This window comes from Myripristis murdjan, chromosome 22 (assembly GCF_902150065.1).
Source record: "Myripristis murdjan chromosome 22, fMyrMur1.1, whole genome shotgun sequence".
Lineage (NCBI taxonomy): Eukaryota > Metazoa > Chordata > Actinopteri > Holocentriformes > Holocentridae > Myripristis > Myripristis murdjan.
Window position 1 is genome coordinate 9474896 of NC_044001.1, and position 22528 is coordinate 9497423.

General features: G+C 42.5%; 1 protein-coding gene across 1 annotated transcript in view; it reads right to left on the bottom strand.

Moving 5' to 3' along the window:
* Positions 1–22528, bottom strand: part of slc25a21 (solute carrier family 25 member 21) — an 84991-nt gene that overhangs the window by 13316 nt on the left and 49147 nt on the right. The window contains exons 3-4 of the mRNA XM_030045307.1: positions 13206–13254; positions 937–1020 (exon numbers count right to left, since the gene is read on the bottom strand). Coding sequence (XP_029901167.1) covers positions 937–1020; positions 13206–13254 — 133 coding nt within the window. The remainder of the gene's footprint in view (positions 1–936; positions 1021–13205; positions 13255–22528) is intronic.

Consider the following 22528-nt stretch of genomic DNA (forward strand, 5'->3'; position numbering starts at 1 on the left):
AGTGACGCAATCTGAGTGCTCTGGAAGTTCATCTGAACCTCGTCTCAACGGACACACCCAAAAAATACATGCAGGCACAAAGCCCGTATGTTCACACTGCAAGTGTATGTGTGTGTGTGTATGTGTGTATGTGTGTATGTGGGTGGGGGTGAAGAAGAGTACAGGAACAGTAGCAGGATAGCTGTGTCAGTTGAACTGCTGCCAGCGGAGGACCTCCAACTGTCACTAACCAGCCTCTCGCACTGCGCTCGCTCACACCTCGCAGCAGATCAATTTTATATCCGCTATAAAGCTGTCGGCTCGCCGTAAACAGACTGAGTTGGCAACCACTTTCTCCTAGGTCTGCACTGTCTCAACGGCCTGTCACAGACCAGGCAGAGGAGGAGGGAACATGGAGGGATGACTCTTTTACTCTTGCTACTTTAAAAGTGAACTGTTTATATTTTAAGCATTAATAGTTGTAGGTCTGGTTTAGTGGTCTGCTGCAGGATATATCAAAGTCAAACATTTGTAAATACTTTATTATTTCTTATTAGCTCAGTTCATATGATTTTGGACTATTTCTTCAATTGAAAATGTCTGTATACATAATTTGTGTAATCAGGTTATTTCTCCTGATGTAATGATGTAAAAATATTTAACACTGATTCATTTATAGGATAGTACAACATAGCCAGAATTACTCTTCATAAAGTGCCGGTACAGGAAAAGGTTCTGGCTGAAGTTGCTGGTCAAGATGTGAAAACCAACCTGTTGATTTGTAAAGGTATGAAAATCCTATCAGCGCTGACTGTGTGCCAAGCTCAGAGCAGAAGTTCAAGTCGGTATTTCTTCTTGAAATACTTGCTGTTGTCAAAGTATGAACAGCAATGTTTGGCTGTTTTTTTTTTCACTTATTTGTCTCCAGCTGGGGAAAAAATGCCATAGATATCCTACCCCTCATTGCGAAAGATGGTCCGGAAACAATCACCCAGGCTCTTGTAGCTGTTGGGGTCACTGCTTCCCCTCTGGATCTGGAACCTGAAATGAGACATTCATCATTAAAGCCTCTATCTTTATTAATAAGATATAGCATATATATTATTGTTATTATTAATACTTGAACCTCTTTGCTCATTGTCTTTATTGTCCTAAGCGCATTCTGACACCCTTGTGTGTAATGCATTGTAAGATAACTTTAACTGACTTATCATAATGAGCTCAGGTCTCCTGGTATTTTCCTCCCCTCTCCCTTTCATCCCCTCTTTTTTCCCCCAGCGAGGACGAGAGGCTCCTACCACCCCGTCCCCCAGCGCAGGGGAGAACTCAAACATTTATTTAACCTAACCGGTCCAATTAGCCATGCTGCTCCCCAGGACCAAGCCTTTTGCAGCAAGCTTTTCTGCTACTAACACGCTAGTAAGCCCATTGTAACAGCTCTTCAGTTACGTGTAAATTTTTAATATGATGGAGCCAGTCAACGGTCTTTTTGTTGTATCGCAAACACGCTGGTACCTCTCTAATAAAGGCTTCTGAGCGGTGTGTAAATTTTTTACATGAGAGACCTGTTGGGGGTATGAATGCATGGGGCCGGCTGGAGAAACAGAGCGTTTGAGGTACTGATACGCTGAGAAGATAAGAAACGATCTCATTATATAATGCCATGTGGCTTGGAGCATATATCCTGAACCTCGGAAAATCAACATGCCAAACTACAAGCCTGCACGTCTCACTCAATCATTTAATTAGGAGATTAATGAAACAAGACAAATGAAAGCACTACGTGAATCCGTTTCACATTTAACACTGGATGATAAAGCTGTGAAGAATTCAAATCATTTTCCGACCGATGTAAAGGGACACAAGGGATTTTGCGTGGAGAGACAGGCAGAGACAGAGGTGAAGTGTGTAGGAGGGAAAGGGACAGGAGAAAGATTCCCTCCTCATATGGCTTCAACTGCGAGGTCACGAGGTCAGCAGTAAGTCGTCCACACGGGTGCCTGATGGGGCCATAAAGAGCCCCCGGGTTGCAGTGGAGGGGGAGTGAGTGGGGTGAGCAGCCTTTCATATCGCTAACAGATTAACATCTTAGAGGGGTGTCCCTCAAATCCTATTTGGTGGATTCCCAAACAGCTTGTAACCCGTGCCTGAAAACCAGTTAAAGCAGCATAATAAATGGACGTCTGACACTGTATTAAAGAGAAGAAGGAAAGAAGAACTCGAGGACAGAGGTATGAGGAGATGGGGTGATGGTTGGATGAGGAGTATGGGGGCGGTATGGGGGGCAAAGACCCGGAAGATTTAAGACCACTGGGGCTTGTAAACAAATTCAAATCTGGCTTAATTAAAGGCATATGACTCCAGGGTCAAGGATGGAAGGGGTCCTGTCCCCAACCTCCCCCTTTCTCCTTTGCTCTGGCTGCCCCGACCCAAACCGGCCCTGAGAGAGGTGGGGTTGGCAGGACTGTGGTCCAGTTCCAGCCCCCTGACTCCACTCGTGACCCTGGGGTCACTTCATTTCCTCATGGCCCTCTCCTACCCTGCCATAAAAGCCAGGGACCAAACAGCAAGGCCCAGGGAGTGGGAGATAATGGGGAGGACCAGAAGAACTTCTGGCAGCAGGGGAACCTTCAGGCCCCTGGCTAGAAAACAGCTAATGTTGCCTTTCACAGCAAAGCAATAGTGGAAAATAACATGTACTCATCACAATGAAGTGTGCTGACAAGCTTCAGTCAGTCTGTCTTGTTTTAAATGACTTGTACAGACAAGGAACACTGAGGTAACAAGGCCTTAGTGAGTGTAAAGATAAAGATAAAGCGCACAAGGTAGACCCCGTGACTTTGGCAGATTGACTTGGCCTTGGAGTCAGCCATTCGTGACTGTAAACTCAGCAGACAGAAGAACCAAGGAAAGCCCCGGGGCTTCTTTAAAACACACTGCTCTGAGCATCTCCTTCACTCATTGGCCCCAGCTACCGGAGATATACTCTGAGGCGATGAGATTTGTGAGTTCATCAAGAATCCCCCTCCTCCACCCACACCTACACCCCGCTCTTCCCCCATCCCTGCTTTACAGGCCCAGAGCTGCCCAGGTGAGGGTGAAGGCGAGGGCAGGTTGGTGCTTCTGTGAGCCAGACAAGCACTCTGGGATGAATAATTCTGAAGTCCTCCTCTACCTGACCTCCACTCCCTATAAAAGCACAAATTCAAGGCGTCCACAAAGGAGGCAAAAAGGTAAATGAGGGTGGAGTCGCAGGCCAGAGCCCCATTCTTTGTATTTTTATGGACAGGAGTGCAGTGTTTGAGGGCCAAGCGGAGGCACAAGGCCGTGTCCGCTCCCAGACCCCAGTGGTAATGGGCATGGACTGGGACCAACAAGACGGGCTGTCACCTCACGGAGGACGAGCTGTTGAGGTGAGGCTCAATAATGACGGTGTTTAAAAAAATGCCTATGGGGAGGGGTTGCAGAGTTATTGGGTTGATCAAAAGGCAGAGGCTTGATGGGCCTACTTTTAAAGGGGCAAGCCGTGCTTTAAAGAGGGTCTTTTAAAATTTACCTTGTTAAATGAGGGGGTATTCCCTCGGTGACACTCCTGTACAAGGGGGAGAACGCCGCAAATCTGATGAGTTGCTCACTTTTAAGATTTAGATTCTCAAATAGTAAAGTACTAAAATCATAACCCTTTTATAGGTACCTACCACGAAGAGGTGAGCTAATCTACGGAATAGTTACCTTTTGCTATCTATTATGCTGCAATATTTCAAATGATGTAACCTTCTGTGATTATAAAATTTGCGATTCGTGTTTGTTGGCGTTTGTTTGGACTGGTTGCTACAGAGTGCAAGCCTTGATGTACTCATGCCTTCCTGCTTAGAACGCCAAGTGCTCTGACAAAAAAGGGGAGAGGCAAAATGAATGACGAAGGAAAGAGAAACACTGAATGACCAGAGGGAGGGGATGAAAGTTGAGCTATCCTTATATTAGATCTGAAGCACATAAGACAATCCAGAAGGCAGCATTAAAGGGAAATCAATTTTTTATAGCCAGACAGTTAATTTTAATGAGCGCGATCATAAAGATGGTAAAAGTCCATTGCATTGGTACATGAGGTTAAGAGCACTTTCAGACTTAAAAGATCCAACATAGTAAACGCGGCCAACCAATCCAATAGAGACTTCAGCCGGCCAGTCGCTCTTCAAAATGCGTCTTCTTGCATCCAGTGGCTGCTTGTTTTAACAGCTCAGTGCTGAAAATAGCGCTGACTGGATTTCTCTGTGTAAAAGCAGTCAGAGCATGGCAGAGCGTTTGCATCCATGGTGAATAAAAACCTAACACAAGGAATTTGACATTCTGATGCTAATATCATCAAAATGTCATGTTCCCTGTTGTATGTGAACTCTATACTTTGCACTCCACAGTGTGCATGAAAGGGTAAACAAGGAAGGGAATCTAGTGTAAAAATGCAGAGAAATACAGAAATAAAAGACAAGCGGAAGAAGGGGCAAGACTGGAAGAGAGAGAAGTGAAAAAGCTTTGGCGCGTTGTGACATGGCAGGCGGCCAGGATTTGATCTGGACCAGGCCAAGTTGGGTTTCACCATTACCACCGCCCTACTGAACAAAAGCCGGTCCAGATTATGGAACCGGCTGTGGTGCAGATAAGGGATGAGAGGTTAGAGCAGTTACATGGCTGTTAAAGGGCTACAACATACCTCCGCCAGTCCGGATTCTTTCTCACACAGATAAAACTGACTCCTCTGGTCCCCTATGGCGATGTTGGAACCAGTTTGCCAGCCCAGATGTCTCCTCATATACTGTGACCTCTCTGACCTGAGATCAGGCTTGGTTACCACGGCAGAGCAGGAAGAGCTGCGTAAAACAGCACGAGGAGAGCTGGGGCTACATGAGATGTTTGTGCATAGCCAAATACTCGCTGACTAGTGTGGACCGTAGCACAGTCAGAATGGCACAGTGGCTAATGCTGAACTGGGGCAGATAGACGGAAAAATGAGGTAATCTATTTTTTACTGACATTTGCAGTAAGTCAAGGTGGAGCATGGTATGAGGAACGGGACTTCTTGGACGTTAGTTAGAACGGGAGGCTCTTAACTCTAAGTGCTACACCAACTGATATTATGTTAATCTTGTTAACGTTTTTTAGCATTAAAAGCAACATAAAACAACTCATATTTCTGAGGATATACTGGGTCCCCTTCAGTAACCTTTCAATTAGCAATGAGAATAGGCAGGGACATCCCGATACAATTTGATTCACAATATTTGGGTCCCGATTCAAGATGTGCTACAATTCTGTAAATATTTCAATTCAGTTTAATACTTTGTGATACTTACTATCCTTTGAAAAAAAAAAAAAGACACAGATAATGGTAAACAGCTGAATCATGGTTTGTTTTATCAGGTCATGCCGCCATCCATACGATTCTAAGCGACATTTGCTACACCTTGGAAATACCAAAACTACATGGTCAGCATGGCAATTTAAAAATCATCACACAAAAAAAGACTTAGATTTGTAACATAATCCAGATCCTTACTCGCATTTTGAAACAATTTCATGACCAACTTGATTCAGAGAGGAAGATGTGAAAAAGGCATGCCTGTGTGCACATACGGCTCAAGCTGGGTATAGGTGCAGGACAAAATAATTTTGCAAAGAGAAAAGAAAACATGTCCGCACACTAAATTTATGCTCCAAAGTACCATTTTAATGCAACGGGTCTTCGTCAGGCAAGCAAACACCAGAAACAGGATATATATACAGACCAATAGTGACATCATACTGATCAGCAGGTCACATGGTGCACAAACCATTACATAAACGAGAGATAACACAAACTTTCTATACATATATATGTTAATTATCCAATGGATAATTAGTGCATTATACACTGTATGTTTCTCATGTGATTGTTTGCTTGACAAAGACGAGGAAAATAGCATTTGGGAGAATAAATTTAGTGTTGTGGACATTTTCCCTTGTCTCAACAGCCTAGCCTGGCCCAGTGACAGTAACGGCCACTTTGATGTGAGGAAATGCTGCAAGATTTTGGAGACTCCCCTGACAGCATGTAACCTCTAGACATAACACACAGCCCTCCAGACGGAAGACAACTGCCTTGCGTGCTTCCACGGAGAAACCCGAGAGTCAGTATTACTACGCTGCACTGTCTGGTCTCGCCCCCTGCCTCCAGAGGCCAAGCCACTGAGATCACCGCACGGGGAAATAAACGCAGAGGATGTTGCAGATGCCAACAAGCATCCCGGAGGTGCTGAAAAGAAATGAGATTTCATCAATAACTTATTATCCCTTTAAAATGGGTCATTTCAGCTCTCTAGGACATTTTTTTACTATTTAAACATCTGTAACATGATGTTCTTGGGTGTTGATGTCACCTCCTTCAACTTTAACTGTTAAATATAAGGCAGATCAACAGATAGCAAAGGAGCTACCCAACATAATTGGATGTTAGTTTAAAAATGCATTGATAAGGAAGGCTTCAAGGGATAGGATGCCTCGGCTGCTATATTTCTTCTGCTACCTTCTCTTTTGTTCATTAGCTTTCCTTTTCCATTTCTCTGATAGACTGTATTCAACTCTCCTCTGGCAGATACAAACGCTATGTTCTCAGACAATATTACTGAGAGAAGACTAAAGAGTGTGGCTCATATGGGGGGGAAATGCTGCTCGAAAAGGCTGTTTCCGAGGGAAAGGGTGGAAAAATGGTAATGGAGGCGGGACATGGGATGTATGTGCATATGTGAGTGAGACAGTGAGTGAGCGAGCAAGACAGAAAGAGGGAGAGAGAGAGAGAGATGGGACAGCAGGGGAGCAGTACTGTGGCCACAGCACAGTGAGGGTCTAGTGGAATCAAAGCACACAATGCCTCCGCTCTGTAATTACTGTACAGGAATGTGCACCCCTTCACTGATAATGATTACATGTGCGCTGGTGCGACACACACACTGACATGCACATGTGCACAGAGAAAAGAGACCAGGAGTTTATATTAGGTTTACAGATAATGCTGTATGTAGCACTTATTTCTTTTACGTAGCAACTGCTAGTAACATCTGTACGTAATGTGTGCGGAACTGCAACAACAGGGACTATATCCATTCTGGTTGATAATCCATTCTTCCTCATATTTGCGACCAGCACAGTCGAGTTAGTGTTAAAACTGACATCACCATACATTTATTCTCCTTTTATTGCATTACAGTTCACTTTTTACAGCTCATTTTTACTATTTTATTGCTACTTTTGTTATTTTTTTAATATATTATATTATATTATACCTATTATTATTATTATTATTATTATTATTATTACCTAATTTCTCCACAAGTGTTGATAAGGTTTCATGTCATGGTACTTTCTTTTGCGCCAATATATTTTAACAATACTTAAAATAAATAAATAAAGTGTGTTAAGCTATATTAAGCTATATGTCATCTCATGTTATGTTGTGTTAATTTGATGATTACTTTCATTTTTCCCTTTTGCACATTACCATAGGTGTGGATGTGGGTCACATGACTTGGACTTGGACTTGGACAAATTTGATGACGTCAATTTGACAAAATCAACAAGGACTGAGACTCGACTCTGACTTAGACACCAACAACTAGTGACTAGTTAAGATTAAAAATAATGCTTTCTATTTATTATTCTAATTTACTAATACTATTCTTTTACTACTCTATCTACTGTGAGAGGTTAAGCTGCCCTTGAACTCTCAAAGCAAACATGACTTTAACTGACATTGATAACTCAGCTCTTCATATCCCAGATCCACACTCACCTGCAAGCAGTCAGCTGACCTGATCAGATCAATTAACAATCAGCTTTGTGCTTAGGTATCTGTTATTGATGATTGCCCAGCGGTAGCCAAACAATGTTACCCCAGACAGAAACTACATTACCTAAAGAGAGGGAAGGCGGGACATGTGTGTGTGTGTGTGTGTGTGTGTGTGTGTGTGTGTGTGTGTGTGTGTGTGTCCATGGTGAAGAGAGAGAGAATGAGGGAGTAATTTCTGAGAGAAGCAAGTGAAAAAAGTACCCATCCAAGATATAGGCCCTGCTGTTCTTTAGAATAAACTAAATTCAGAGGTGCCCTGGCATTTCAGGACATTTTTTTTATACCCAAACCAATTAACAGTTAAGATAAACAAGTTGAAATGGGGTGTGTTAATGGGCCATGTATAATAATTTACGCATACAGGGCAAGCAGAGGTCAAATAAATTATTAAATTAAGCTTGAAAAAGAGTGCCTTATGACTTACTGAAGACTTGAACCTCAGAGTCTAAGACCTGACTTGGACTTGACTTGGGACTTGAAGGCCAGTACTTCAGGCTAACTTGTGACTTGTGACTTGGTCCCACCTCTGCACATTAACACATATTTTTAAAAGTAATAATGCATGTTAGGTTAGGTTCTGCTATGTTATGTTATGCTTTGCTACACTACACTATGTCAGATTATATTACAGTACATCCCGCTATGCTGTTAATTTATTGATTTTTTAAAACTTTTTTTTTCCTTACGCACATAACCACATAACTTAAAAATGAATAATATTTTACCATATAATTTAGCCCAGCCATATTTTCAATACCGGGGTTAAAGTCATTAGCCAAGAGTGTATGTGTGGAATGCAAACACATAATATATAATGCAGCCTGCCAAATATGCCGCTATGCTGTGGTCATGAAAAGACTTGTTCTTGATCCAACTCTAAACTCTGGTCTTAGTGTTGACTCAGATTTGCCTGGACTCAGGTTGGATTTAGGGATTGGACTCACATGCTTACCAATACAAAACACAGCAGGAGAAGGACATATTGACTACCATTTCCTCTTGTTTGGTTTGAGTCTACACTGAGAGTAAAGGCTCGCCCTGTAGTCTTACAGCGCCAGGGGGATTAGGAGCTGGCTTGACAACCGCTGACCTGCCTGCTCCTTTACAAGGCAAGCTCAGCTATCAGCCTGCTGCTGCTTTGTGCCCTGCTGTTTCAGGGTTGTGTCAGGGATTCCTCCATGAGTGCACTGGGGTTCACCGAGCAGTTGGGGGCGAGAGGGGAGGGCCGGGTGGTGGTACCTCCGGGCCATCCTCATTGCTGTCACCCGTTCCCCCGAACGGACAGGACGTCATCTGTCAAAGCCCTCGTCAAAGATCACTTTCCAGCCCCCCAAGAGGGACACACTTTCATGCGTGCTGTGATCAAATGGAGGTAGTGTTGTCATGACTACAGCGAGGGCCAGTACCAGGTTTTTCTCATCAGGCTGGAAACAGGCAGCAGCAGGCTTAGTGGTTTGCAATGGCTCTGACAGCCATGTCATGCAATACAATTTACCGAATTGCATAATGCATTACGATTCTTTCAAAACACATGTACAATGGGGATTTAAAACAAAATATTACATAATCACTCCACAAACTACAAATTCAGAGGTAATGACAGGAGTTAAAATAATGCAATCCACATGATCTTATTATATAATGAGGTCCATGATACTAAAAGCGGCATCACTTATTCTAACAACGGGCTATCCAAGATGGTCACCGAATAGCTAAAGCAGCTGAACGTTGGGCGTAATAGGACTAGAAATAAGAAGTAAGTGGAGGAATAGGCTGTCAGTTAATGCGCAGAGGGAGGAGGCAAAAAATCCTGGAGGAAGAGAGAGAGAAAGAGCAGTGGAAAAGAGAGGGATAAAATGAATGAAGGGGAAGTAAATACAAGCGTAACGAAGGAGAAAGTGTGAGCGAGAAGGAGGGAGGCAAAAGAGAAGAGGAGGGAACTGCAAAGTGCAGAATGAGGTATTGTATTAATATTAGGGGCTTTGGGTCTCATTATGGCAAACACGTCAGTTCGTTGGCAGAGCCTGGAGGCTGCAGGCGGCTCATGGTGACAGGAGAAGTTAGTCAGGCGGGCACAGAGACAAGGGAAAGGCGTGGCCTCAATCTCTGGGCGGGAGTAAAGAGGATGATGGGAAGTTGTTTTCAGATGAGTGTGTGTGTGTACACGAGTGTGTTTGCACATGCATGTGTATAAGGGTGGAGCTCCGTGTAACAGGATCTCAACATGAAGGGGAAAGCGGGCTCCGTGTTACTCTCTAATGAGAGGGGGGACCTGATCAGAGTCAGATGGGCTGCCCCGAGCGCACAGCCCCCTGCAGAAAGTGCCGCCCGACACCCTTTGTTACCTCCAAGTGAGCTGAGACCAGCCCATGAACCATGTAACTAGGTGGTTTCCAGGTTAATGAAAAGCTGTAACTCCAGTCCAACTGTCTCTCTCTGCCAAGCTCAGGACCCCCCCACTCCGGCCCCCACCCCCATGAATCTTCACCCCCACATTCTTACCCCTACCCAGAGAGGGGGTTAGGGTCAGGGGCAATTAACTGTTTACTTTGTGTGAAGTATGCTACATTTATATTTTGAGCATTTCACTGATGCTCTCGTCCCAAGCAACTCACAATAGATAAGTATTCATTTCTGGATTGCCAATATTGCAAGCAACAAATAGTTGGTAGTAGAGGGGTCAATGCTCCAGACATGGCCGCCAGAAATGTATGTGCAATTTATAGTAATAACGGTCATAAATGCTAAATTGGACATTCGCGGCAATGTTTCCTTAATCCATTTATTAGGCAGTCAGGCAACCTAATGGCGTCCCGTAACGAAAATGTCACAAGCTCAACTCACACTGTAACCAATGCGTTTCCATCATTAGCCGTGTGGCCTGTCAAAGACCATCTTTTAGCAGGACACCCAACTTCTACCAGCTAATTCATCACAAGCTGCTTTCGATAAGAGCATCAGCTAAAGCCTTACAAAGTAAGGGCATCTGCCTACTGATCTCAAAATGCCCAATATTAATTTATGCGTGTTTAAACAGCGATGAAAGAGGTTGTAAGTCACCCTGACGGAAGGTGGGCTGCCCAGGAGTCTCTCAGATGTAAGATGGATGTACTTGTTACCAGAGGTGAGTAACAGGGGTCATGGCTTTGGCTGGTGAGTAAGCACACAACAGGGAGTAAAGGCGAAACAACAAAGGCAAAAAGACACACTGTGAATCATCTGCCAGGATGCTCATCAGCTCCGGTGTCTCCACAAGAGCTGATGTCCTTTAACAAGTGTTTTTTTTTTTTTTTTTGGTGCTATTAATTATGTTGGAAGAGACTTCCGAATTTAGAGTATTTTTTCCAAATCTTTGGATTATATCCGTTCATTTACCTGCCAAAACTGGTCTTGAAGGATGAATCATTGATTTTTTAAGCAAAAAGGTTGGCCAAGCGGTCCACATTTTTTATGACTCATCATTTCAGTATTTGGCGTCTTGTGAAACTTTTGCACACTAGCTGCAGCAGCTAACCAAAACCCTGCACCTCAAGCTCCCCCCACGCCTCCCCTCCTCTCTCCCTCTCTCTGCTTTCTCTAAAAGAAAGGCGGGGAGAGAGATAGGCCCTCATTTGGAAAATAAGTAAACATCAACTCCCAGGTACATATTTTGTCAGGTTTCCCTTCCGAAAAAGAAAAAAAAAATCCCTTTGATACTGTGTTGGCGGCTTGGTGGAAAAAAGTAAATTTACTCCAGTTGCCGTCCAATTTGGGCCAGTGGACATTAAAGCAGGAGCCGAGGCCTAATAAGAGCCATGCCTAAGAGCCAAAAGCTAAGAGGGAGAGAGAGAGAGAAAGAGTGAAAGAGAGAGAGGGAGAGAGAGGGCGAGAGACCTTGTGGAGGTGTGTCTGTGTCTGACTCCCGGCTCCAAGGTTCCTGCTAATAGATTTCAGCTCCCTCTCAGTGTCCCAATTAGCTAGCTGGTGTGCATGCTTGGTCTATGAATTCATGTGTGGACGTTAAGTGTGTAAACATGTATGCGTGTGTGTGTCTATGTCTATACGTGTATGTTTGTGTGTGTCTGTCTGTGCTTCCGTCTTTGAGTAACCAGCAGCCTCCTGTGGTTTAGAAAGGCAGATTCAATAAACCAAACTACCAGCCTCGACTGTGGCTGCCCAACTCCAAAACAGAAACACTAATCTACTTCTTACAATTTATAAAACGAAACGTGAGGATTTCCTGAGCCAAGCGTAAAAGGAATCACTTTACACAGACCCATTCTCGCCCATAGAATACCTATTAACGTAAACACATGGCGACACAAACAAAAAACAAACAGATAAACCTGTCCAGTTTTAGAGGAGCTTTTACCGCTTTTTAAGGAAGAGTATTACAAAGAAAATAGTGTGTGCACTTTTAACCCTGACCCTGTGTGAAGACGGACAGGCAGGGCTCAAGACTTACCTGTAATAAACCCCCATACCTTCCACACATGACTATAAATCACACTGCATGCCTTCAAAGTATCAAATATCAACGAATACAACGCTGCTCACTCTTGGCTTTTATCCCCGCGCTTCCTCTCTGTTTTCTGGTGGTGGCATCACCTTCAAAGTGCAACCATCTCAGTTTTTTAAAAGGCACGCCAAGCAGTTTATTTACCAAGAAACTGCTGCCATAAATGACAGAAAAGCAGTACAATTTAGTGACAAGTAGTGAATGGGGCAGGGGGGCTAAGAACTAAGCCAGAGGTCTTGGCTGGGCCTGTGAAAGACTATAAAGCTTTAGTAGTAGCCCACGACCTGTTTATGGCTGACTGAGACACTGTGGTGTGAGGGTCCTGATCAACCTACAGCCCGACACGGCTGCCGCTCTCATACAACGCACACACAGCAGACGGTAACTGAAAACAAAACATTTAAACAGCGAACGTGCTCAGTGGCATCGGATTTATTCTTCATGTTCCCTTCATTTTCAGGAACCGCAGGCCGTGCAAAAAAAAAAAAAAAAAAAAAAAAAAAAAAATGGATCGGATTAAATGAAGTAATGAGGCAAAAATTTGAGCGATTTGCAAACATAAAAACATATTACTCCAACATTGTGTGGGGAATGAATGGGTAAATGATGCATTTCATTTTCCACAAAATGTCTCAGGCTCTTGGCATTGGTGCCCGCTTGTGTGGAGAATGCGGAGCTGGCCAGGCCCGCTGAGCAGGGAAAAAAGAAAGACCGTGGTATGCTAGGAACTTCACTATATGGGCTCAAGTGCCCATGGAGAGGATTCAAGGCAGATGTGAACTGGAAAAATTGTTCTCTCATTGGTTCACTTGCACAACAGATGAGTTGATGAGGCTGAGGGAAGCTTACCTCGTTTTCACCACATCCAGGGGATGCATCAGGCAAATCTCCACCAGACCTAGGAAATAAAAACAGCCAGGTTAAGTAAGGTGAGTAATGACTCACCATTAAAATAAACATAAAAACCAACAGCTTTTTTCCACACCTCCTTTTACAACATGATTTTGGGGATCTTATTATCAATCTGTGATGTAATGACAGCATGTTGCCGCTACTCTTGTCTTTCGCAACATTATCTTATAATTCTTACACTTCCTCGCCTTGTTTTCACATTACATATGTGCACATTGCAGTATGGCTGCACATCTTCTATTTAGAATTCCTATCATCAAATACTTGTTTGTATTTGCCCGGGATCAGCAGCTTAAGCACAATTTGATGCTATATGTCAAGCGCTGTCACATGGCATCCTATGGTGATCCAATAATAAAAGAAAAAAATGTTCCATGACAGATACCCAGGGCACAAGTCATCTGGGTGCTTGTTCGTGTGATTGCCTTCTCTCTGGTTTTATTTTAAAGCAGATTGTAACTTGTCTTTAAAGAAATCTGCTGAGCAAATACGCTTCTTGTTGTTGTTGATGTTGGAAGATGGTTTTGACAGACGGCCAATGCCAGCCAACCTTCCAAGACAACCTTATCATCACCCTGATTATCACTCTGGCTAATTTAGATGCAAACCACCTCAATAATTCACGTGTGTGTCGGGCTCTGTGGTGTCTGTGCATGAACACGGGTCTGAACGAGGGAGCCAATGAGACTTCTTTCCAAAAACCCTCTAAGTCACTATAATTCCCGGCGTTGCAGAGTGGTGAAGGGCTGAAGCCACCAAGCATATCGTACATACAAAACCCAGCACATCAGCAATGTGCCAACAGCTGGAGAATCAATGGAGCCTGGTGATCTGTGCGGGACTCTGAGGTTTCACACACACACTAACTATGTGCATCTGTGTTGAAAAGCCACTGGTTTGGCATGAAGGCATTCTGACTCAATCAGTTTTTTCAACTCATGATTCTCACTGCATCCCTTTGCTATTGCTCTGTGGGCTTCCCTTGCAGATTCCTCTGTGTGTACACAGCTGCCGTGCCACTTGGGCTCTTTCTAATTTGCTCAATTAAACATATTGTCTATAAAAGAGTGTCTCCTCTAGGGGTTTTTCCAGGGAAACAATTATCATGTGAAATACCACAGAAAATTTACTTTGTTCTGCAGTCACATCTTAATTTACAACTGGGAACTAAGAACTACTGAATCAAGCTACTGGCAGGCAAGAGTCAAACAAAATTCCATCTGTAACGGCTTAGCTGACCCAACTAAGGCTGTTAATGAGACTCCATTGAAAGGGTAAATAGATTTTACTAGAGCCTGCTTCGGACACCTCATTTTCAGGTCTCGCTATGAATAGGCGTGCCCTGAAACCTAAGTGCATCAAATCTGTCCACAGGTGATCGGATTACACGATGAAGTCAAACCTGCCTGCCTGTATGATTAGCCTCTTCAAACACAAGGATGCTGGGAAGTGACTGAACACGCTCCAACAGGTGACCCACCGGTGAGAAAGCAGAGGCCGGGAAAAACTTCTGCAAACCCCATCCCTGCCAAAATGTACATTTTGGACGCTAAGAGGGAAACCAAACACAGAGAAGACAAAGAAAACATCGACCGGATTCCTCCTGTCTCCACAGGCTTCTCATGCGCAATAACATCAGAGAACGTTTGTTGTTAATTAATCATTACTGCCAGTGTAGCTAAAGGGTACCAAATCTCACATTCTTATGGGTAGAGTATGTTTTTTCTATCATAGTTCTAGACTGGAAAAAAAAGAAAAAGGGTAGAGTCAATATTCCAGCAGATACACAGAAAACCAACAGCAGCCACAGTAACACATTAGTGGGGTGCAGACTTGCCCCAGCTTGTAGGTTCACATGCAAACCAAACATTTTTAGATTATCAGGTTGTAAGACATGTCAGGCTTCACATATTGACATATCTTCATTATCAGCAGGCCATAAAATGGAATAACCAATAACTGTGTAATGGTAACAGCCATGAAAAAAACATTGCTATTGGTTTAGATAAACAAACAAGATAGCCTGGGCGTATCTACATATTTTGAAGTCACAATCAAAAGGCATTTTCAGGGCCTCTTGCTTCCTTAGTTTGGTGTGTTTCCTTGTGAAACAGGTTGTTGAGGCAGGAAAGAATGTACAGAGGCATCTTTCAAAAGTGCACACCAATGCAGTATCAGTTTGAAGGAGAGGGGCAGTTTTATTTAGTGGGATGGGTCTATTGGTTGAAATTTTTATTCACAGCTATTGGTTAAGTATGAAATTGCCATTTAAGACACATTTTTTCCCAGGAAGTAGAAGTAATGCAATTTTGATATTAAAAAAAGCAAAATTCACTGGCCTTTATTATTAAATTGGTAAATATTTTGGCATGGGAAATTAATGAACAAGTTGAAAAAGCTATGTTTAATTTCACTTTGATTTATGAATTCAGTCTTGAATTTAGGCCTAGTCAAGTATTCAGAAGACTAAAAGGACACTGGTGTCAAAGTATTTCATTAAAGGTGCATTATGCAAAACTGCCAAAAGTTGATTGAAATTTCAAGAATCACATTATATACTTATTCCATGTTTTTAGTCACTTAATTTTGCAGTAGTCCAAGTTACTGCAAAATTTCACCTTGTGAGATTTCAGGGTGGGACTTCTCCTTTAACTTACAATGGTAGCAATAATGAATACTCATACAGTCATGCCCCGTTGTAAAATAGGTGCTCATTATTCAGTGATTAATCTTCAGTGTGTTAAGGCATGCATCTTCACTTCTTGGAGAGTTGGCGTTTAGTATCTAACAGCTTTTAATGTGCCAGTATCTAAAGACATGAGATTAAAGTCACTTAGCGACTCATGCAGTATCTCCAAGATGGCAGTTGTAGAGGGATTGACAAGTGATGACAAGCATGAATGCAAAACTAGGCTGTGCTTATTTGAATATCTGTCTACCGCCCTTGCAGACAAAACACTCCAAAAACAACTGATAGCAGATGAGAGGACAAGTTGTAGAGGTTCGAAGAAAAACAACAAAACGGGAGAGACGGCCTCCAAGAGTGACCTCTGTATGACTTGTGCAGCTCTTGTTGAGTCAAAGTTATACTTAGGTGCCAGACAGGCGGTGTTCGACACACACAGACAATGCAACAAGTTCAAGAAATTGTTTGAAAGTCAACTTAGCACGTACAATAAGATATCATCAAATTGCATGAGTAATTTGGTGATGTGTTGTGCTTTACACTCATGTACGTCTAATTGCATTAGATGTACATGAGGTCCCCAGAATTCCAATTTTTTTTTTTTTACAACTTTTGTTACAACTATTTTTTCTTTTAATTTATCCAAGCAAAACACAAAAGCAAATATTTTTCAGACAATTAAATTATAAAACCCTAGAACTTTGCAATTCTTGCAATGTTCCTAATTTTTTCAATTAATCTACAATATGTATGCAGCTCTCTCTCTCTCTCTCTCTCTCTCTTTCACACACACACACACACACACACACACACACACACACACACACACACACAAGGAATGCCTTTTGACAACCCAAAGAAAAGGAGCTTTCTGTGCTGTACACATGTACAGTGTGTGAAAAGAGCAATAATGTTTTCCGGTTGAGAAAAGATGCCTTGACAGGTTGACAACAAAACCTGACATTTACCATTCATGTTTTAGATAGCTGACATTTTTGCTGTTCTTAGACTCCACTCTAACTGTGCTGGAAGTCTCAGTTTGACGTCATGTTTGTGTTTGATTGGTTATGTGTGAGGGGTAACAACATCATCATCACCATCATGCACTTTCACACAAACACCAGACAAAACGGACCCATAAATGCTAGGTAAACCACCACTAGCTGCTTTTTAATAGTGCTCCAGTGCTTTTGGGTGGATTTTTCCTTTAAGCACTGAACCAGACACTATGAATTATTCTCAACTGCTCTGACCCAGGCTTGATGGTGACGTGTGGTGAAACCGCCAATAAGTCAAGGCTCTACCAAGGCCTAAAAAACACTAAACTTCTACCTTCCCAAACACTAGGCAGCCACTCTCTCCACTGCGCCCCAGTGCATCATGGTCTTCCACCCGAGCTGTCAGCACATGCTACTGTGTAATCATAGAGCCCAGCAGCAGTGAGCCCACAGACTCTTGGAGGCACTTCACACCCCTCCACAGCCTCTGATGCACACTCACTGAGCATGGTGAAGGCAAACCAAGACAATGGACTAACAATGGCAGGCTGGAGATGCTCCTGAGACACCGAGTTCAACCTCCTCTCCGCTGCATCCCTGGTCCAAATTTGCTCCCTAAACACTCCCAGCAGACACTAACCCTCAGATTTGGGTGTTTCTGCAAGTCACTGCCATGTTCGAGTACGTCCTGTTGCCAAGTAAGCAAAATGAAACCAGGGTAAGTCGCTGTTCAACCCTCTGGTGTTTCCTCGAAACCGAGGAAATAACTGCCGGCTTAAAAGCGAGGGCAGCTCCAGCAGGCCTTGCCATACCAAAATGAGCTACCATGGAGAGCGTGGCGAGGGAGAGGCCAACTTCCAGTATTAAATGGCACAAAACTGAAATTACTAATATTTATGTATAGCAGTACTGCATTATTTTACTGTAGTAAAATGATGCAATAGTGGAAATAGTAAAAAAAAAAAAAAAAAAAAAAAAAAAAGTGAATTTGACACATTTTGCTTGAAACAAATTACTATTTTATATTGGACTGTTTGATGTCTAGAAAATGATTATGAAAACGAAAACATGTTTTAATGAAGGGAAATTATAGAACAACATTTCTGAATGATACACCACATACCTGATGTAAAATCAAAGTGTAACCTCACAGGAAAAAAAAAATACATTTCCCATTTTGGCCATTCTTTTAAAGTGGTTTTTACTGATTCCTATCTTTACTTTTACCTCGGCCATGGTGATGAAACTTTGGCAGGTGGTTATGTCTTCATCTGTATGTCTCCAAAAAGGGGCGTGGCCTATGACAACAATATTGTAACCAAGGGGCAGGGCTTGGCCAAACAGGAATATACTTTTATAACTTATCCACATGGCATCGTGAAACCTGGTGGGAGTATTGGCCACTGGTCAATGTAGCGCTGACCGCTACCCGATGCTGATTGGCTGAAAGGGGCATGGTCACTGACAACAGCATTGCCATAACAGGACGTGGCCTCACACAAATAGGATCATAACTTCCAGCTGCATCCTTGGAAGAGGCCTGCCCTCTACTGAATGACTTTTTATTTATTTATTTACTTATTTATGGTTTATTTGAGAGGGACCAATACAATGTACTTAGACAAACTGAAAACAGCTATCCAGGTAAGTATCATAATGTTTGTAACAGATGCTAATTTACATCGATCCACACACAGGCTTTTGTAAAAATAAGAGATTCATATTAAAAAGAATAGGGGTTGAACGGATTACAGATACAGATATAATAAAACACACATTTAGCAGTAACATAACTACAGAAAATTAGAAAAGTACATAGTTGTAAACTGAGGGGGAAAATAGACAGGTTTGTTGCTTAATTATTACTTATCAAACATAGTAGCAATATTAAGAAAATGCAATGATGTGACTGCAGAGTATTCTCTTTAATAGGCATTGCTGCAACTCCAGCAACAGCTGACCTATTAATAGGCAACTCAAAAAGCACAGGCAGGGAGATGGAACAGCAGTAAAATAATAGATGCATTGTGAATATGAGTCTCAACTTCACACTCAGTAGAGTGTGAAGTTGAGACTCATATTCACAGTGTGGATGTGCATGGTTTTTGGGTATGCAAATAATGAGATATGTGCATTGTGACTGGGATAACCTATATGTTCTGAGGGAAGCTGGAGTGATTATGTAAATCAGGTTGTAAGTGTGGATGTAAATGTGTCTGTCTTTTTTTTTTTTTTTTTTTTTGCAGTACTTTCCTTTTCTCCAAAACAGTTGTCTCTCATGGAAAATAATACAGTAACCTTGACCTCGAGCTGGTGAAATGCCATGGTGACAGGGGGAAGTGCATCCCTGATCAGACTTGCCTCTTGGCTCGGTTTTCCCCTGTGATTGACCTTTCTGATACATCACTGGCATTTCTGAATTGTCGCTCAAAACTGGGGGAGGTTCAGGGGCGGACTGGGACCGGCGGTGCAAGTCTTGGCCCAACCTCCCCTACAGGCAGCCTCCTCCTACTACAGCACAGAGGAACATAATATTACAGTGACCTGCCATCTGGTTGAGGTTTATAGCTTTGTTCCGCGTCAGTGAGTGACATATTGGGAGATTCCATTATTTCGAGCCTCTTTTGTTTCTGAGCCACAATGGCACTGACAGGGCTTGTCATCCAGGATCGCTACGCCTGCAGACACACACAGACACACTCAGTCAGTCACAACTGCTAATAGCAACAAGAGCGTCAGCAGCAAAGTCTGGAGCAGAGCCATTAACATACACTGTTACACATATTGTACAGGACTGGTATTTGCCATTCATGCATTCTGTGCCAAGTCATGGTGTAGAGGCTAATAGTGTCTCGCAGCAAAATTTTCACTTCGGGGGAAAAAAACAGAGCTGCTATCGGACACAGTGAGATATTACACTGATTTTACATTGTGACAACATAGTCTTGATTCAATGCCTGCTTTTCCGATTGCCCAGAGTTTACGTCATGTGGAGCATTTTAATAGGCATGGAATTTTGGCTTTCATTTTGGATATAGGATAGGAGGACCATATGGTGGCATATCAGACCCTGCAGAAACAATGAGGCAGGGTGCTAAAAAGTGCAAAGCTGCTTCCTCCCCTTTTTAGCTTGGGTGGTTTGAATCTGGGATGATGCAGTACTGTAGGCCTCTGGGACAGACCCAGCAAGTAGCCTGGCTAGTAGCACTAGCATGGCCACCACTCTATTGACCACACATTCCAAGCAGACTGATAGCTTGTCTTCTAACGAGAGAAGATCATACATCATGCAGATGAGATGATTATCTGTGTTGGTTTTGGCTCAGGAATGCATGCAGTTTGCTCCCACGCAAAAGTGAGAAAGAAAAACAATAGTGTGCCAGGGAGTGATTGCTCAACGGGTGCAGGTGTCATCCATCATGCAAAGACACACACTGAATGACTGTGATTCCCAGCAGCCACAGGGAGAAGGTCGCTGCCACAGGAAGTACAACTCCCCCAATTTAATGGACTAATACATGAGAGACATACCGGTTGGTCATTTCACATGCTTACTCAACCCAGTAAATGATACAGGCTTTAATAATAGCTTATTAACTAATCACATGCAACTAAGTTTACCACTTATGTTGCTAATAGTCTCTTAAATTGCTCTAAGAAAATAAGTGTGCAGTTTAATTCCAAAATGAGCTGAAAAAAGTCACTCCAAATTTAAAGGATCACCACCCGCCCCCTCCTCCAAAATGGCTATTTCTGCTTCTTCTTCTTCTTCTTCTTTTTTTTTTTTTTTTTAAATCTTGAATATGATAACCCCGAAATTCCTAATCTTAAAAGCACCTTCACTGAACAGACTGGAAGCCCAAGGCAGTCCTCTGCTACTCAATTTAAACAACTAGAAAGCGTTTGGAAAATAAACTCTTCAGTTGCTATATAATCATATCAATGCTTTCCTTAAGTGTTTCTCTGTGCTATTTCTACATGATACATTTCTTGATTCGTTGACAGTAAAAGCAGAAAATAATAGCCTGTCCTGTGGTTTCAGGGCGTGAGATGAGGCAGAGACTGGCATGATGACAGAGCCCAGAAGTCTGCCCTGAGTCTGACAGTGCCCCTGGCTGAACCTGCAGGTGATATCTCAAGCCTCCATGTCCTCCATTAATACTTTTCAAAACACATACAATGTGGAATGCTAAACAAACCCGTCAAGGCGCTGCCTCGCTCAATTTGTCATCTGCAGTAACAAAGCCAATGTGATATCTATCAGCAGCAGGGCCAGACTCGTGTAGTTCAGGCCCTCTGACTCAGAAACGCAGATTAATTTCAGGTTCTCTTAATGCCAAGGCAGAGGGAGGGGAGAGAGCGAAGAATGTGCGCAGGCTGCCATGATGGGCGTGAATACCTGCGATGGAATGATAAATAAAAATGTTCTCAGGCCTACATTATGAAGTCCAGGCAGCGAACGCATCAAGTAAACAATCATTAGTTAAACACAGATGCAGAAGACACTCAGAATACTATTAATTAGTTTTTATTTATTTTATTATTTTTTTGTCCTGAAAAGAGCCTTTTTCATTCACCTTACATCAATCCACCCCCCACGTCTCACTATAATGTCTACCAAAAGATTACATAATAAAGCTTTATATTGGCTAAACAGGCAGAATAAAATCTTTCACAAACAGAAAAGTTTTTTGTTGATTTTAACTGACTTTATTTTCTTTTGCATATCGAAAAGATAGAGGAGACAAGGGTAATTTATTTCGTGAATTAATGAAAAATACAAACTTAATGTGACAGAGGACGATGAACTTATACTGCATTTGTAGACAACAATTACGTTTGGCATGAACAAGGCAAAGTGAGGAAGTGGAGGGTATAAATGTAAAATATAGGTACCCAAATAACTTGAGGCTGCCTTAGGTCAGGCCAATAAACTAAACTTACTACCAAGCAAGGCGCACTACAGTATTGAAACATTGCCTAAGAGTCAAACCTGTTTTTACAGCAAACAGTGGGCGCAACAATTCAAAACTAATCCCATTAAAGCTGAAATTGGAGTATAAAGCATTTTCATACGGAAGACGCACAAACCAATCCGTCATAAGAACATATATAATTACCTCATGGGGAGAGGGGGTTATGGTGAAAGAAATTTCATGGGTAAACTGCACACACAGTCCTGGATATTGAAGGGCAATTAGGCTAAAGACTTCAGCCCGGGAAAGAAAGTTCATTAATGCAGAGGCAGGCAACCATTATGAACAGTGATTTATGCTCCCCATCCAGCTCTCCTATACTCTTAGAGGAGGATGTGAATCTGTTCTCAGCGAATTAAGGGAGAAAAAATAATAACCCACCCAGAAAAAAAAAAATAAAAAAATATATTTAAAAAAAACTTCATCTTCTAAAACAAACACTCTAGTGAAGGTTCTGATTATGGAGGAATTTACATATTAAAATTTGCTGTGTGTGTGTGTGTGTGTGTGTGTGAGAGAGTGACTAAGTGTGTGTGTGTGTATGTGTGTGTGTGTGTGTGTGTGTGTGTGAGAGAGAGAGAGAGAGAGAGAGAGAGAGAG